The 18,941-nt window shown below is 42.0% G+C and overlaps 1 protein-coding gene across 1 annotated transcript; it reads right to left on the bottom strand.

Moving 5' to 3' along the window:
• Nucleotides 1-2,115: 2,115 nt before the first annotated feature.
• On the bottom strand, nt 2,116-3,896 carry LOC147906299 (uncharacterized). Its single transcript, XM_087390268.1, has 2 exons — nt 2,283-3,896; nt 2,116-2,169 (listed from the first exon to the last, which is right to left on the bottom strand). The coding sequence occupies exons 1-2, from the start codon at nt 3,894-3,896 to the stop codon at nt 2,116-2,118; spliced, it is 1,668 nt and encodes a 555-aa protein (XP_087246394.1).
• Nucleotides 3,897-18,941: the final 15,045 nt, after the last annotated feature.

Raw genomic sequence — 18,941 nt, 5'->3', positions numbered from 1 at the left:
CAGCCTCGAGGACAAGGTGCATGCATTAGGGACTGAATTGCAGTAAATCAGAGACATGAAAGGAGCTTCGGAAGGGACTTGCGAAGCCATGGAAGTGCTCAAATCAGAAAATGCCAATCTCAAGAAAGACATTGCAGAAAATCAGCAAGGGGGGAGGCAAAGATGATGGAGTGGAAGAATGTGTTCAGAAAAGGCACATCAGCCCCTAGAAAAGAGATCATATCAATAATCAGATGCCTTTTGAGGAAGTCAAGAGACAGGACAACAAATCCTTCAATGTATTGGTCAGAGGCCCATAACTATGAGATATCCCTATGGTGGGTGTGAAAAGCCTATTCACCAAGATGGGGGTCAAGAGGCAGCTTGGAGGGTGGGCAAGGCTAACGCTCTGACAAGGCCATTAGTTGTGAGATTCCAGATAATAACGGACATGTCTACCCTTACGTGCATGAGGGCAACATTGAAGGACATGACTTTCTTGGATGATGATCTCACACTCTTGCAACAAGAACATCAGAGGGAGGGGATATCGTAAAGGTGGCAGGAAGATAGGAAGGGAAATGGGCTGCATATAGAGATGGTAAACCGATCGAATTGAAAGAGCAGAAAGGGAAGAAGGGGAAGTGGATAGCACACGACGGTGTGCGGCCATGGAGATGATGTTGGAATGGTCACCTCTCCATCTGTAAGCCCCCATGTGAGGAGAGCGTGGGGGAGGGAGACCTAGGGCAGAAGATGCCCAGAAGAAGAAGAATGTATTACCGTCCTCTGGGGGCCGAGAAACCGACCCATGGGACCCATGAAAATTACAATACAAGTGTCTCCCTTCTTTTATGGAAGGGGTAGGAAAACAACTATTCTGAAATACATTGAGTAATACAACATTCCCGATATTGAAGAATCTTGGCAATAAAATTGCCCAGAGTGGCTATATGGGTATGTGAAAGCAAGCTTGCGAGGGTGTCGTGTTCCTTTGTAATGTTGTTAAAGTCCCTCCTTATGCATGCATATCGTGGGCATGTAAGGAGGACATGTGCCTCTGTCTCTACTTGTTCTTGGTCACATAACTTGCAAAATCTTTGTTCCCTTGAGACATCTCCCCAAGCACCTTTCTCTACCTCCAAAGTGTGTGATCGGGTGCGGATGAGTGCAATACTTCTTCTTGCATTTGCAGGTATGGGTATAGTTATGTACTTTTGTGCATTATCTTCCTCCTTGGAGTAGGTGTCCCAATAAATGGGATTGATATGTGTACAATAGTACTCATACTTAGCCCTTTTCTCAGCTGATTGCCATTTTTGTTGCAATATTCCCAACAAAGCTTTATGAAATGCCTTCTCATCCATTTCCCCGGATGACATCTCAAGGTAGGATGTTACTCTCCATCTTTGGAACCATCTTTGAATGTCTTGCCACCAACCAGATGATAACATCTTGCTTTTGTTTGTCTTTTGAGGCCTTTTACTTGCTTCCCATGCTTTCATTGGTAATCTCTGCCACCCCATGTTCTTGACCTTCTTCACATATTTGAAAACCCTTCGTAGTGCTCTCAGTTCAATGGGCCTTGTACCAGTCTCAATAAGCATGATTGAGTACGGTGTAGTAATTTTGACTCCTAGATGCCGTCTTAGAAATGATTTCTGTATTTTTTCAATATCATTCCATTTTGATGCTGAGATGCTTCCTCCCCATACTTCTACTGCATATAGCACCGTTTGCACCACATATGCATCAAATAGAATCCGTTTGATGCTCCATCTCTTAGTGTCACTATTTCTGCAGTCATTTTCAAAATGATAATACTTTCCCCACCCAGCATCTATCCTTCTATGGACACAATCATTCCATCTATGATTTGCTGGCACATCTATTCCCAAGTATTTGAATGTGTTTACCCTCTCAATTTCCTGCTCATTGAACATAATACTTGGGGTGTTTGCAGGCTGCTTTGTTTTTACTATCATCATTTTAGTTTTGGTGGTATTTACCATGAGTCCACTCTCTGCACAGAGCTTGTGTAGAATGGGCATCATCCTCTGCATACTTTCTGCTGTGTATGAGAAAAAGACAACATCATCTGCATATAACAACAGTAGTACGGTGTATGCACATATTTCAGGGCCCTCTAGCTGCTGCTCTTGCATCATTTCTTTGACCAACTCCTCCAATCTGTCAATACATAGTCCAAATAATGTTGGTGACAAAGGGCAACCCTGTTTAACCCCCATATTACTGTGGAATGTATTTGGCAATCCGTTTCTGCCTTTGAGTTGGCAAGTTACCCTCTCATACAATCTGAAAACTGCTGTTTTTAAGTGGTTTGGCACTCTTAATTGGTCCATTCTTTCCCCCAACTTGTTTCTAGGCACTGTGTCAAATGCCTTCTTGAAATCTATGAAGCAACAATAGAGAGGCTTTCCTTGCAACCGGCTCTCTTCCATTAGAACCCGTAGTGTGACCAAGTGATCCACAGTGCTATGGTTTCTTCGAAAACCAGCTTGTCCGATGGCCCTCTTACCATGTAGTTCTGCCCATATACTAAGTTCTGTCTCAATGATTGTGCCAAAGAGCTTGGCCATGGTGGATCCCACCATGATGGTTCTATAATTGGAAAGCTGGTTACGATCTCCACCTTTATATATTGGTTTTATCCAATTTTCTTGCCACTCTGGGGGGAAGCCATTGGCAATTGCATCATTAAGCAAAGAGACTAGGCATATTCGTGTGTAGTCCCCTGTCCATTTTAGTAGCTCAGCCTTTATATGCAATGTATCATCTGCTTTTCCATTGGCCATTTTCTTCAAGCCCTCATTCACATCGTCCAAAGAGAAAATATGTGGGCTATTGTAGTGAGCTATGTCTGTGAATATAGGTAAGGCATGTGGATGGGTGTAAAGTTGCTTGGCATATTGAAGCATTTCCTCATCTGTGAAGTCTCCCATGATTTCTTTTGATCTCCCTTTAGTTTGTCTCCATGTTCCTCTCGGGTTCTTAGCAAAATCAATGGCATCTTGCCACTCTTTGTCTAACTGATATTTCCTCTTTTTTCTCCGAGTAAGTGCATGGAAGTGCTTTTCAGCCTCTTTACGTTGCAAGTCATTTGGCATCTGTTTAATTTTCAGCCTGACTTTTATGCATTCACCATCAAACCATTTGTTTTGTGGTAAACCCTTTGTGCTTACTCTCTTGATCTTTTTCTGTCCCATGACTGTATGTGCAGCTGAGAGTAAAGCCTGTTTCATTTCACTCCAGTTCAGCCTGCAAACATTCTTAATAAGAGCATCAGTGGTGTCAGCATACTCCTCCCTCTTGTCTATGTCCATCCGAAAAGACCAATTCTTTGCTGCCTGGGCTGTAGTTTCTGCCGAATGAGGTATGTGCATTTTGAGATAAAGGGGGGTATGATCTGATTCTGGATATTTTGGGCCAATTATATAATCATGTACCAAATGTACTGCATCTAGTGAAATTAAGGCGTAGTCTATCACACTTGACCCTCCACTAGCTGGGAAACATGTTGGAACTTTTGTATGTGGAAAGAGGCCTGATCCATTCAGCACTATCATATTAAGCCCATTCACTAGGCTTGTCAATGCCTCTCCATGTGCATTTACTTCCTTGTCCTCCGAGTATCTCTGCCACTTGGGGTCTATCTCAATTTCTTTATCTTTGTCATATTCATGTCCTGTAAGTGACTGAAACTGGGTGTCCCCAATGCGTGCATTCATGTCTCCTAGAATCAATACTCTCCCCTTGGAATTAAATTCCACCAAATCTGAGCATAAGTCTCCGTATGGATCTGATGCATCTCTATCATATCGTTGATAGTATGTTGACCCCGAGTGCGGTATGTAGCATCCAACTATGAAAAATGGTAGGGGCTCTGCTTTCACCATGATCCAGATGAATCGTTTGTAAGGGTCATCTTTGCATATGCTAATACTATCTTGTAAGTGTTCTTTGTATAAGCATGCAACTCCTCCTTGCCCTCTTGTACCAGTGTGTGTTTGGCATATCGAATGTATTATGTATCCATTGATTGGAGGTAGTCTATGCGTATCCCTCTCCCATGTCTCTGCAAGAAAGACTACATCTGCATCCTCAAGCACATCATTAAGCCCTGCTCCCTTCTGCCAGGGGAAACCTCTGCAGTTCCAAAACATTACTTTGAGTTCTTTCTGGGTCCCATGAGCCGCGTGTCCCTAGAGAGAGGGAGGGGGCTGCCACATGGGCAGCACCTCACAGCCAATAGAGGAGGATCCCTGAAGGAACAGTACGGGACAGCAGCGTCTCTAAGTACGGGTGATGACGCGTGGCTGTATGGGACTGTGCAGATCCTTGAAGGTGCGATGTCATCAGCAGGGTGCGCGGACCTGTACGGCTGCAGGGCGGGGGTCTGTGGGCAGGTATGAAGCCTGCAAGAGGGTCTCCAGCAGCAACAAAAGGGCCTGGCTAGGGCCCTTATATAGGGTCTGAAGAAAAGTCCCAACCAGGTCGGTTTTACAAACTGGGGGACGGGGGCAGACTGGTCAGCCCAAACAGACCAGCCAGTCGGCCCAGTTAGGGCTGGCTGGTCGGTTGGTTCAAGGGGGCCTTGAGCCCTATAAAAGGAGAGGCCCTGGGCCTCATTTCGCATCCAACAGCTCAGCAGGAAAGGCAGCAGACAGGAGCAGCCAGAAGCCACTCCCTTGAGCCTCACACTGGGGGTGAAGGAGAGTGGAAAGTGTGCTGCAGCTGAGTTCCCTAGAGGCTGGACCTTGGCTGTCTTCTAGGGCAGCAAGGTGTTGTGATCATAATGTTCTGGAGCAGCACTTCAGGGAGCAGAAGGAGCAGCAGACCAGCAGCCTATGAGCCTACATCCAGGAGGATATAGAGGCTGGAGAGTTGCAGACCTAGCTTAGCAAGGTGCTGCCCACTTAGGCTGATTCATAGGCAGTAAGGTGGAGAAGAACACACTAGACAGAGAGTCTACATATGCTCGAGGTGGAGCACGCGGGCTCAGAGATCTAGAAGTTCTTGACATCTAGTAGGAGAACCTTTTGGTATTGTATCGTGTCCTACTTTGTGGACGGACGGAAATATAAAGAGTTGCTTCTGTATTTGTCTCTGAGTGTTGTCTATTTATTGGCTTGCACATCTATTCACATAAGTTAAGAAGTTAGTGATTCCACACACCACACGCACACTGTGTGAGCTCTTGGGCATTACTATCAGTCTTTCGTTGTGCGTACCCTCTGTTGGGTAATTTCTAACAGATGAGAGTACAAAATCTATATATGGCTGTGTGGAATTGTAATGACACTCTTTGGTCTCCTATGAGGTTTCTAGAAACATACGACGACATAGATGTGATTCTATACACTGAGACCTAGGAGAGCCGAGAGAGGAGACTAATGACGGTGACATGATACATGTGGGAGTCAGTCCATAGGAGGGAAATGCGGAGAGGGTGTAATACTAGGCTCTGGAGGAGTGGCAATCATTTTTAGATTACACATGAGACCTTTTATTTACACCTTAGACCTTTTATATCTGTGATGCGGATGGAGGAGCATACAGATCACATGTGGATGCAAGTTCAGCCTCGTGACACACGATCGATTTGCATTGCAGTATGCGGAGAGAGTGGGATACCAGGTTCTGGAGGAGTGACAATCCTTTTTAGATTACACATGTGAAAGGAGGAACACGCACATCACATCAACCTCATGACACACGACCGATTTACATTGTAGTATGCTACTTCCTCAAACATATAATCATATGTGCATGAGCTCACCACAGAGGGTCATAGCCCATGCAAGACAATGCGTGATGATATCTCAGAGTTTTCTAGACAAGGAGAGATTCTCTTTGTACGTGACTTCAATGCACGTACAAGAGTACTAGAGAGAGATCCGACAGAGCTTAGGATAGTGGTGCACTTAAAGGATGCACCACATGGCATGAGATATGATTGACACCCATTGGATATCGGAGCAATGCATGATTTGATTATCTACAATGGTCTTCTCAGATGGTTGCTATAGAGGTCTCACTTGCTTTCCACATGGAGGGGGAACGTGTACAATGGATTACCTTTTGGGATCCCTAGCTTTTGTGTCACATATGCATGGTCTCACCATTCCCCCCTTCTTTCCCCCTCGCCCCCCCATGCCAGCCATATGATGGGACTACCAGCCTCCACTCATGTCCAGATACAATTTGACCATGTGCTTGATGCGGTGCATATGAGCCATCTGACTCGTAAGCTACCAACCTCCCTTGGAGATGACGCAGATCTTACATGCCTGGTAGCAGTGGTTCAAGACGCAGCTACCAGGTCCTTTTCGACGACTTGACTTATAGCACGCTTTTCAGCTAGAAAGATATCCCATGGTCCATGGTTCGATGATGAGTGTCGAGAGATGAGCTCCCACCTCACACAAGCGCACATTAGGAGGATAGATATTATGTTGCTTGACATGTCGGAAGAGACTAGCTTTCCTCTCACATAGGATGGATGAGGTGATCAGATCTTTTCGAGGATCCCACTTTTGCATGGGGGCTTGTCTTTGAGGGTAAGTCACCCATCTCCAGCAATTGATTCAGGTGTCTAGCACACGTACGTGACCTCACTCTACAACGTCTTGATACAGACACCAGCAAATTTGTCTTTCCTTCTCAAGTCCACCACATCCATCTTGTTCATTGCACATCTTGCTATATTGTGTCAGCTCCACAACTGGAAACCCAGGACCATGAGGGGCTATGGACAGAGTACTTTACACATGGGCAAGAGGTTTTGGTTTAGATCTTAGCGTAGATGTTTAATCATATGGTATGCCACGACTTCCCCTCTGCTTGGAGTAGCACCATCATCATCATGCTGATATGCAAAATAGGGGATCCCATGGACACGAGGAACTACCTCACTTAATGATAGGCTATACATTGTCCAAGATTTATGGATCGGTGCTAGAGAGAGGTCAGCTCATACACAAAGGCACATGGGCAGCGGGCATTGGGACATGTTGGTTTTTGGCAGGGCGACATTGGCGGCAACATTTCACTCTTGACCACATCTTCACCCTACGGGCATCGAGGAGGCGAGATTGAGATCCAAGAAAGTTTATGCCTACTTTGAGACTTTCGAATGGCCTTTCACATAGTCCCACGAGCCCGCATGATTTAGAGATTGGAGGAGATGCAGATATTGGGAGTCATCATCTGGAGAATGATGAGCCTATATGAGACGGTCAGAGGGAAAGTACATGCCTGTGGAGGTCTATTAGATTGGATTGAGAGCATGATCGGAGTGAAGCAAGGATGCCCCCTCTCACCGACACTCCTCTGGCTCTATGGTGATGAGATCACAACTTTCATTGATCCCATAGGAGGGGAGGGTTCCTTGCTTGTTAAATTGATGATACATGTCTGTTTCTATGTTAGGGAATGTTTACATTGTCAACGAGTCTAAATTGAACAACATAGAATGCCAGGTCTAATGGAACCCCTAGACATTCCTCTTCGAAAGTGGGAATCTATTTCAATGGACTTCATCACTAAATTGCCTACTACTAGAGGGGGGTATGATACTATTCTTGTTGTTGTTGATCGTTTGACCAAAATGGCCTATTTCTTTCCAATGAAAAAGACTGATGGTACTCTTGAGGTAGCAAAATTATTTGTAAGAGAAATCTTTAAATCATAGTTGATCACATCTAGTTCCTCTCAAGATTTTAGACTTCTGAGTTATGTCTTTTGAGTTCTTAGTATAGCACTCAACAAGGACCTTTGCGAGCCCTTGCATCAGCTCATGGTGGCTTGTATGAGATACTATTTTGATTGTAACTTGTTACATAAGGTCCATGAGACCTAGTGAAGATGTCAATATTTCTGTTGTATACAGATGACATAGTCCTCATCTCCTCTTCTTCAACAAGCCTACAGGGACATCTAAAAGCCCTAGAGGTGTTTTGTAGGGAGAGAGACGTGACGGTCAACCTTGGCAAGACCAAGGTTTTGATCTTCAACACTTCACATACAGTCTTTCATCGACATAGCTTCACTTAAGAGAGCCAGTGGACATGGCTAAATCCAATCTTAGAATTGGGTCAGCTTCCCTTGCTACCCCATAACTACTCATTTCATGTTGCTTCTAGTGAATGCAATCTAACTTATAAGGGATGCCATCCCATCATGCATCTCCTACCCACATTTAGGTTGTGCTCACACTTTGTTACCCTTGGCAGACCTAAATCTATGCTTTTCTTCTCGCCAATGGGTACATTGTAGAAAAAGAAGCGATCTTGAGGGCCAAATTGAAGGTCTTGAGTATGAATGATGTCCATGAGATTTGTCTTGTCTCGAGATCTATCTCTAAAAAATTTCATGAATGATAATTTTTCCCAGCGACGAAGCTAAGTACTCCAAAGCGACATGCAACCAACTGAAAGCCCAAGGAAAATGACCTAGATAGGGCAATCATGAAATCGAATTCATCAATGGAGAAATCCGAGTTGCAAGGGAATATCAAGACTACAATACCCATAAAACTAACCACCTCCTAGTAATAAGTTTCAAACCTCCTTTGACATGCATCGTCAGAGGAAGACCCCTTTCTCATGAACTATGTCAAGAATGCATCGTTAGGCAACTCACACTTGCCAACCAAGATTTGAGCTCTTGAAAGGACGACATCATCAGTGAAGAAAAGAGATGCCGGTCCACCGCCATTTTGGCACTCAGGCTTGTGTTTCCAAGGATGTCACACACCATTGAACACTTCTTTCCAACCCATAAATCCTTCCTTTTTGCCACCTTGGCCCTATGATTATGTTTGCATGAAGCATAGCATATGCTTGCTCGTTTGACAACTTTGTGAACCTACACCCACACATCCCCTGAACGTGGTCAGCATATGAAGGTGCAAGGATACTCTATGCCATTTGGTAATCATCTATTTGTTGATGTCACATTTCAAAGTGTGGAAACTTTTTCCAAGCATTTGGAGACTTTAGTAAGCTTGTTACGCACCTTGACGCTACCGGTGACCGTAAACAGGCTTCACAACATCTGCTATATTGTAGTCGCTACTTCTTACATCCAATTGAAAGCTTGTCTTGTTCACTAGATCATCAAAATGCACCTTTGAGCCATGGGCTACATAGACAATCCCAACCCCCTTCCCCTTACAAGCACAGAGATCTTGAAACAGCATCGACGGCATACATTTGCTCTCCCTCTCCACTCTAGTCATTAGAAACATTCACCCCCATCCAGCATCTACTTCTAAGGTTGTACAGTCATACACCTATCTTAGGGTAGTCTTCATAGAGCTAGTCTTCATGATGACTCATGCAGCTAGGACATGACTCACACGAGGGTAGGGAGCTATAGCTTAACTAGAGAGACAGTGCTTCTAAGCACATTTCGATGACCCCCAATGAAGGGATGGCTTTTTAATACATTGGTGAGGCCGAAAGCCATGTATGTAGTACCCTTCTGGGAGAGCAACCTATTAAAAAACAAGTGGGGGAGATTCGAGAGGTTACAGGTGACTGTGGGACTAACTGACTCTCATCAGAGAGCTACCACCATGCAGGTCGGCATCGACAGAGAAGATAACCGTCACGCCCATTCGCTTATGTAGGAGCCAGAAGGCTCTACGAGTCGCCATGCACCTTCAACTGCCTCGATAGTCCCCCACTATGAGCCTACTTGGCTTTTTTGGGAAAAGATTAACTAGACTTTACATACACATCCTTTGAGGCTACTCCTCTTTTACAAGTGATAATAAGCATAGCAAACAAATCCTTTTTGACAATATCCCAAAATTCCCCACCAAGGCATGGAAATTAGTCCAGTTTCATCTCTTTGAGAGCATCCTACAACTCATCTTTAGTCAGAGACCTTTCTCAAAATTACTTGCTTCTACAATAGTATTCACCTAAGCTCAGTAAACCCCAGCTTGGAGGGTTCTCTTGCCCTACTCATTGGCTTTATCTACCACTTGGAAAAGGCCCCTACAATTTTGCTCAACCTCCCAATCATTATGTCCCGCCTTCATAGGAATATCTCCCCCCTTTGATAGGTGAATAGAAAATATGTCCTCCCTAATAAATTAGTACCCCCCCAAAAAAGAACTAATTAATGGCATGCCTCTCCCCAAAAATGAAATAGTTAATGCCCCAAAAACTAGGGTGGGTAGGTTTCCTAAGGATGAAAATAAAGGGAGAAGAAAGAATGGGGATGTGCTCTGTCACTATCATAAATTCTTAAAAAATTAGAAGATTATCCAATAATGATATCGCTGTCAACTGTCCTACTGCTAATTACCACATACTCTTGTTATATTTAGACTTACATCCAATACCACCAACATTTGCATGTGAAAGATGTTTGCATAAAGAATGGATTGTATGTAGTTGGGATCATATGGAGCAGAGTATAGCTTTTGAAATGGGTGTGATATGCATGCCCTACAAAGCATACCTACTCTTAGCTCTCCATAAGATTTCTTAAAAGCAATAAGGAGGGAGTAAGTTTGATTGTATCCAACCTCTAGATTGCACAAGTTTCTTGCTTTGCACATGATGTCCAAAATTACACTCTCTTAATGCGTTGCGAGCAATTGTTATTCCAATCTTCTAGAATTGTTTCTAGAAAGATCCACCTTATTGCTGACAGCTCTAATTTGTGTTGCATCTTGTCGAGTGTCCTCCTTGCAGCAGCTAGCACCATCTCCAGATAATCTTCTACGTCCTCATGATAGCTAAGCATACACCTATCAAACTTATTACAAGATGCAAACCTAGTGATTATTTCCACATTCAAAATCAACCAATGTAAAGTAAGAATAAAAGTGAAATAGCATAGCTAGCATATGATTTTGAGAATCGTTATTCGAGTGAATGTTCCCTTGTTCAAAAATTGTGACTTTTTATTATTGTTAAGAATAATGTTGGAGGAAAATACCTGGCTAAGAAGTAAGTAGAGGTATATGCTGAGAAAACGATTGCTTATGCCCTATCATGAGCACCTCAAGACACAAAAGTACATGAATTTAGATTGAGCAAGTAGATATTGGAAAAGGAAAGAGGATAAAGTTTGGACATTTCCTAAAAACAAGCATGTAAATATATTTGTATGATAATAAATAATATAACTAGACATTGTGTGGGTAGGAAGGGGTGCACTTCCCTCCCCCAAGAATTATAATCCAAGGGAACAAGCCCTTCCCTGAGTGTCACATTTGAGAAAGTTGTGTATATTAGAGTCTCAAAGAAGTCTTGAGTGAAAAATAGTGGATGGTTAAGATACTAACATATCACCTAAATGTCAATAGGCAAGTGTTCTCGTATTCATATTGCAATTCAAAAAATGAATACCTTGCACGCACTAGTCACGTAGATTTCTTTCACTTATTGTTTTGCAAACATGGAAAAACATCTTCAAAATAGAAGGTGTATCAAAACACCCTATTCATATATATATATATATATATATATATAGTGTGTGTATGTGTGTGTGTGTGTGTGTGTGTGTGTGTGTGTGTGTGTGTATGTATGTATGTATGTATGTATGTGTGTGTGTGTGTGTGTGTGTGTGTGTGTGTGTGTGTGTGTGTGTGTGTATGTGTATATATATATAGATTTAGATATGTCTATTTGTCTCTCCCTTTCTTGCCCAAGCCACCCTCTTTGCCTATTTTGATCCTCCCACCTGCTCATCACCCAATATGATCCTGCCTTAAACACCCCAACCTTTTCAAGATCTGATTGTTTTAGTCACTAATCATGTGATATGGAACACATATGTAGTTCCAGAGACCCCAGTATTCTCTTGCCTTAAACACCCAAGCCTTTCCAAGATTTGATTGTTTTATTAAAAAAAAATCTCTTTAGAGACATCTGATAAGATTTGATCATTTTAGTCACTAATCATGTGATATGGAATACACGTGTAATTCCCAAGATCCATCCCTCTCCCATGTTGTTCAACCCCACTTTTGAGACCCCTCTCCAAGCTGTAGTTTCTCACCCAGTAGTTTAAGGATGTTCCAATGTTGCAGGTTCCTAGGCTGTGCTTGTTTATCTATGTGTAACCATCTCCTATAAGTCATGCATTAGTACTAGCATGTGTATATAGTGGCATCTCACCTTCAATTTGCATGCCTTTCTTGTCTTGGCCCCCCTCAAAAGCCACTAGCATCTCAACTTTAATTTTCCTACCTTCCTTGTCTTTGCCCCTTCTCAAAAGCCTGTTCAAAAGCACCCTTATTTCAAGTACCAAATTCGAACGCCTAATCTGAACCACCAAAATTTAACATTTTGGTCTTCCATATCCGATCGGATCATCCAACTACTCCTCCATTGCTCTTGATCAGTCCTTATGTGCTTTGTGAAGCAGAGCTTGCCACATTAATTTTTGCCATCATCCCCTGGTCCCACAATCACAACCTATGGCTGCAATTTCACCAACTAAATATGGATTCAAAAACTTCCTTCCTTAGAACTCAATATTTTTTGATGCATTCATTGCTTTTGGTGCCTATTTTAATAGGATGTATGTGCAAGCCTACAATAGCTAGGTTGTGATGAGACTATAAAGGACCAAGTCAGTGTTTTTATGAGGTCCTCATTGCTTTTTCCAATATAAGGTGATAGTCCACATCTTCTTTACTTTTGGGTACTGACCAACCAATCCACTTGCGCTCATGAGTCTATCGTCCCATTCATTCTCCACGTGGTTGTGGTGTGGGTGTGCCTCCCCTAATGGCCCCCTTAACAGTGTAGTAGACCTTTTTCTTCTTTAAGCTCCTCACAAAATATGTCTTTCCTTATAGTTTCTTCTCCCTAAGCAAGGAAATCCGTGTTGCTTATGCTAGTATGACTTGGACATCCCACATCTTCTTTGCTTTCACAAAGTTAACAACAACCGATCTACCTTCGCTCTTGATTTGAGGACCCAGTTTGTTCTCTACAACTTTGATGTGGGTGTGTCTCCTCCGATGGACTCCTAAATAGGTAGTAGGGATTTTTCTCTTCAATCTCTAGAGAGAACATGTCTTCCCCTTATAGTCTCTTCTCCTGAGGGAAACAGGGTAGCAACACCTCATTTTTCTCTTCTAGGATCATACTTTTCAAAATAAATTTGCCCCTCCCCTTGTTAAAAGGAACCCCATACTTGTGAACCCCTTGCCGTTGGACATTGAAGCAAGTGAGAAAAATGATGAGGAACTTGAATCGGATGATGATCCCTCCCCATAGGTTTACATGTGGAGTGATAGGAATGTGCATTCATGAGTGTGATCTACGAAGCCACCATGGTGAGAAGGCATCTAAATGTTGGTTTCTAGTGCATGAGTTTCGATGCCTTACGATACAATGAGGGTCTCTTTTTAGATGTTTTATACAAGTTAGCCACGGAATGATCTAAGCCCTAAATATAATGTGTTGATCAACATGTATAATTATGACACGTGGCTTTATGAGGGCTCACCAAAGGAAAGCTTTCCGCCAAGCTAGCTACCATAATGAAATAATTAACCTAATCCCTCCTTGTGTAGCCTATAGCATGCTGTCTCATCTACCCCAAATCCATGGAGCTAGATCTTTCCTCCAACACCCTCCTCCTTCTTGAAGAATGTGATGCTGCCCACCATAGTCAAACCTTTTACAATGCTGGCCCTCACAGCACCATCCTTTCCTCTTTTGCATCCCATGATATTTTAAGAAGGCAAATCAATCTATGCAATCTTTGCTACTAGCATAATGCCCACTATGAGTTTTAATCATGGTTTTCCAAAGATTTTGTTGATCATGGAGCTTTTAATGACTCCCCATTCAAAGCATGAACTTTGCGGTTAGTCTCCTTTGAGAATGTTTTTTTTTTCTAGGAGAGTATCTAAGTTATAAATTTGTGATCAAGTAGCTTGGGTAATTGGATTATTTGAATCCACCTTATGACAACTATTAATCACTTCGTTTGCTATCTTAGGGCTAAGATTTCTGTTGCTTATGCTAGAAGCATGCTTCAGGCATGCTTCTACTCAATAATTCCTTTGATGTAGTCGTCATTGTGCTTTTTCTATGAAGTTTGTCATTGAATCATTGGGACATTCATATCCTTGTTTGGGGTTTCTGGATCAAGGTTGATCTAACATGAATGGGTACGTAAGATATTTAGGCGTTGGAATGGTAGTGGGCTTGGCAACCATGCCTATCTTTTGTAGTCCAAGCCCCCAGACCCTCCCCCATCGCCCCTCCTTAGCCCCTAATAATGTGCTTTGAACCTCGTTTCCTCTCTCTCCTTTCTCTCCCTGTTGTCCTCTCCTCTCTCTCCTCGTGCGCTAGGTTAGGCTAAACTACACTTTATAAGAAGGCTAGGCTAGTCTAGGTTAGTCTAGGTTAGGCTTAACCACACTCTTAGTCTAGGTTAGGCTAAACTACACTTTATAAGAAGGCTAGGCTAGTCTAGGTTAGGCTTAACCACACTCTTAGATATAGATTTTAGAAGAAATTAGAGTCTACTGTCTCTTTAATCAAGTATTTACCTTTCCTCAACTAAGCTCTACTTAATTAATTTGAATTTGTCAAATGTCATGAAAAATGATTTTTTGGCATCTGAATTTTCTAGGCAAAACATTGACAAAATATGAAGAGGGGAGAGGAGAAGAGTGGAGATGAGGAGAGAGGGCACAGCTAGAGAGCACACCACAAATGACTAATTGTACACTAGATTTAGTTGAAAATGTAGAATATATACAAACCCATTTAGGGTTACAACTAGGGCATCTAACCCTTTCCTTTATAGCACTCTATTGGGTTAGTGCTATGCAGATATGATCACATGATGGTGCTATGCACACATGATAACATGATGTTGAAGGTGAACTCTCAACACCTTCCCTCAAGAGCAACCTCATGAAGTAGGCCTTCCCTCAAGATGATGATTTTGAGGAATCAAAGAAGGACTAAACATGACATTCCATCACACCCCTTTGATGGGAATGTCCTTCCTCTGCGTCAAACCAAGAGCTAGTCAGTGTTTCTCAAAAAGCACTTTACCGAGTGGTTTGGTAAATATGTCTGCAACATTCTCTTTGCTATCACAATGCTGCAGTGTGATGTCACCAAGTAGCACTCTTTCTTTGTTGAAGTGCTCTCTGACATCAATGTGCTTTGTCTTGGAGTGATATACTAGTTTATTGGTGGCCAATGCATGAGCCGATTGATTATCACAGTATATTGTTGTTGGCTTTGAATCATCAAAGTAATCTATTTTTGACAATAGTCTTCTAAGCCATATAGCCTCACATGCACCTGTAGTGTGAGTGCTCTATATTCTGCTTCAGTTGAAGACAAAGAAACAGTTCGTTGTTTGTTTGACAACCATGATATAGCCCTTGACCAAGGAAAAATGCATATCCATGTGTCGATCTCATGGTCTCATGATCTCCGTCATAGTCACTGTCACAATATCCATGCAACCGAGGATGACTTCCTCTGTATTCTATCCCAAACTGTCTTGTACCTCTGATGTATCTCAAGACTCTTTTGGCTGCATTCCAGTGACACTCTTTTGGATTTGCCATAAACTGTGCTAGTGAATTACTACATAACAAATATCTAGTCGTGTGATAGTCAAATATATAAGAGATTTGATGAGCTGCCTGTAGTACCTGTCATTGACTGTAGGCTTTTATGAATCTTTAGTAAGTTTCAAACTCTGTTCCATAGGAGTGGCTGCAATCTTGCAATCTGCCATATGAAACTTCTTCAGGAGATTGTCAACATACTTGAGCTGACTCATGAATGTGCTATCTGAATCTCTCTGGAACTCAATTCCAAGACAATAGTGTATAAGTCCAAGATCTTTCATGTCAAACTCTACAGATAAATCTTGTTTTAGTTTTCTGATGAAGCTATCCTTGCTTTTGGTCACAATCAGATCATCTACGTACAAAAGTGCGATAGTAATGTCTTCCCCTTGAAATTTGTAGTAGAGAGTATGATCTACATTGGACTTCATGTATCCCAGATCAGCAAAATACTTGTCAATTCTATTGTACCAACTTCTAGGTGCTTGCTTTAAGCTGTACAGACTTTTCTTGAGATAGCATAACTTATTCTCCTTTTCTGGTTCAACATAACTTGCTGGTTGTTGCATGTAGACTTCCTCGTCTAGATAACCATTGAGAAATGCATTCTTGACATTGAGCTGATACATATTCCATCTGCTAAGTGTCGCTAGTGATATCAAGAACCATATGGAATCCATCTTTGCTATTGGAGCATAAGTCTCATCATAGTCTTGACCATATTGCTATGCAAATCCTTTTCCTCTTTTGACCAGATTGCTAACTTTAAGAAGACACTAGGTAGGGCCATGGATAATGTCCCTCTCTCTCTCTCCATCAACTAGTTTGGCTTTGTATCTTTGAATATTGCCATCTGGATTGTACTTCACTTTGTATACCCATTTGTTTTGTGTGGCCTTCTTTCTTGGTGGAAGGTCGCATAATTCCCAAGTATGATTCTTATACAAAGCATCCATTTCTTCATTCATAGCAGTTTGCCATTCTGGCTTGTCTACTGTGCCTTCGAAGTACACTGGCTCTTCTGTAGCCATGATGGTAGTCATAAGAGCATAGTTGGTGGTTTCAACTTGAATTGCTTTGCCTTTCTGAGCATATGTCAATCTGGATGGAGGTTTGCTTTCCCTAGTAGACCGTCTGAGCTGTTGTGGCTCTACTTGGGGTGTTTCTGGCAATTCTTGCTCTTCTTCATCAACTTGTTCTATAGATGATTATGAAATCGATGCATCTATCTCCTGTGTGTTTGAGGTTTTCCATTGTGATTCCTCATCAAATATTACATCTCTGGAGATAATGACCTTGCAGTTGATGGGATCATACAACTTGTATCCTTTGCTTTCTTGACTGTAGCCAACCATGATGCATTTGTGTGACTTCGCATCCAATTTCTTGCAAATGATCATCATGTATATGGGCATATGCTATGCAACCAATATGCGGAGATGCCTTATGTGTGACTTATGTCCAGTGAATGCTTCATAAGGTGTCATACCTTGTATCAGTTTGGTGGGAAGCCGATTAAGCAAATAGTTTGCAGTGGTTATTGCTTCTACCCAATACTGATTCAAAAGATGCTTCTCACTAAGCATTGCTCTAGCACTATCTACTAAAGTACCATTCTTCCTTTCAGCTCTTGCATTTTGCTGAGGAGTATCTGCACAAGTAAATTGTCTTTGAATGTTGTGACTTCTGCAAAAGTTCATGAATGCTGAAGACATGTATTCACCTCCTCTATTTGATCTAATAACTTTGATCTTTCTACCTATCTGGTTTTCTACCATGTTTGTGAATTCTTGAAATTTGGAAAACACTTTAAATTTCTCTTTTAGGAATTAGACCCAACAATATTGGCTGTAGTTGTTGATGAAAGTCAATTAGTAAAGTGAACCATTGATGCTGCAGGTCTGGGCATAACCCCATACATCTATATGTATCAAATCAAGAATACCTCGTGCTCGAGAGGTACTTCTACCAAAGTTGGTTCACTTTTGTTTGCCAAAGCAGCATGCTTTGTAAACTTTTCCAAGAAATTGTAGCTTTGGAATCCCAATTGCCATATTCTGATTCCTAAGATCTAACAAGTACTTGAAATTGACATGACCATATCTCTTGTGCCATTTTGCAGATAGTGGCATCTGTTGCGGTTGAGCTGACATGGCATGATGATCTAGTACTGTAGCTAGCATTCTGTACAAGCGTCCTTCGTTGACACCTTTTGCTACTAGCTGACATCTTTTGGATTTGTCTCTGATAGTGCATTCATCTTCCTCAAAGATGTGTTCCATCATTTGACCTACTGACAAGAGGTTTTTGTTGAGCTTCGGAACATAAAGCACAGCTTTCACCAATCCTTTCATACTAGTGAAATTATTCATAGGGATAACACCTGTCCCTTGAACTGGATTTGGTGTATTATCAGCTGAGTAGATGATATTCTTTTGACCTTCTAATGGTTTCAACTCTGTGAGCCATTCCTGATGATTTGTCATGTGGGATGATGCACCGCTGTCGATATACCAAGGATCCTATTTTGCTTGGTCGACTTGATAGCTGAAATCCTCTTTTGTATTGAAATCAGTGTCTATGTACAGTGTATTAGTCTGTTGTATTTTCTCGTTTGCAAGAAACATATTCCCATGTTCATTGCAAAATGACTGTGACTAGAATGTCCACCACCATAATGATTTCCTTTGCCTCAAAAATTCCCTTGATTATTGTTGGATTGATCGCCTTGGTCATATTGCTTCTTGTGGCAATCTCTTTCATAGTGTCCAAACTTGTGACAGTAGTTGCACTGGATCTTTGACACGTTGGTGGTGGATGCAAACCCTCGTCCTTGGAATCTTCCTCGATTGTAATGATTTTCTTTTGCTGATTCTGATGTTGCTGAGAATGATGTTGATGCTGATTCTTACTTTGTTGATGATGACCTTGTTGTTGCTGATGATTACCACTTCACTGGAATGATCTTCCTCTACCTCTGCCTCTACTTCTATCTGAAGTTGTGAATGCCTGATCATTAGAATGACCTTTGTGTGCTTGAATGGCTTGAGTCCTGAGTTCTTCACTAAGTAAGACTGACTGAAGTTCTTCCAATGTCAGAATTAGCCGCTAAATGGCAATACTTTGGACTAGATTCTTGTATCCCTCTCCTAGTCCATTCAAGATGACTCAAACAATTTCTGTTGGATTCATGGTCTCTCCTACTGCTACGAGTTGATTGTTATAATCTTTGATCCTCCTGAGTACTTAAGCATGACCGGTTTCACTGATGTTGTGGAAAATCTTGTTGATTTGGTTTCTCATTCTGAGAATCTTGGAAGTGTTCTTGGACTCGTAGAGAGCTGCAAAATATCTG

The sequence above is a fragment of the Dipteris shenzhenensis genome, chromosome 1 (assembly GCF_047967505.1).
Source record: "Dipteris shenzhenensis isolate YYH24624 ecotype China chromosome 1, Dip_SZ_1.0, whole genome shotgun sequence".
NCBI lineage: Eukaryota > Viridiplantae > Streptophyta > Polypodiopsida > Gleicheniales > Dipteridaceae > Dipteris > Dipteris shenzhenensis.
This window is presented reverse-complemented; position numbering and strand designations above follow the sequence as displayed.

What these genes read in the sequence shown, in the direction of transcription:
- LOC147906299 (XM_087390268.1), bottom strand. Translation starts at nt 3,896, where the DNA reads ATGGTGAAAGCAGAGCCCCTACCATTTTTCATAGTTGGATGCTACATA. An exon ending in TTTTCAGATTGTATGAGAGG is followed by an intron (nt 2,170 to 2,282) that starts GTAACTTGCCAA and finishes ATGTATTGACAG; the next exon opens with ATTGGAGGAGTTGGTCAAAG.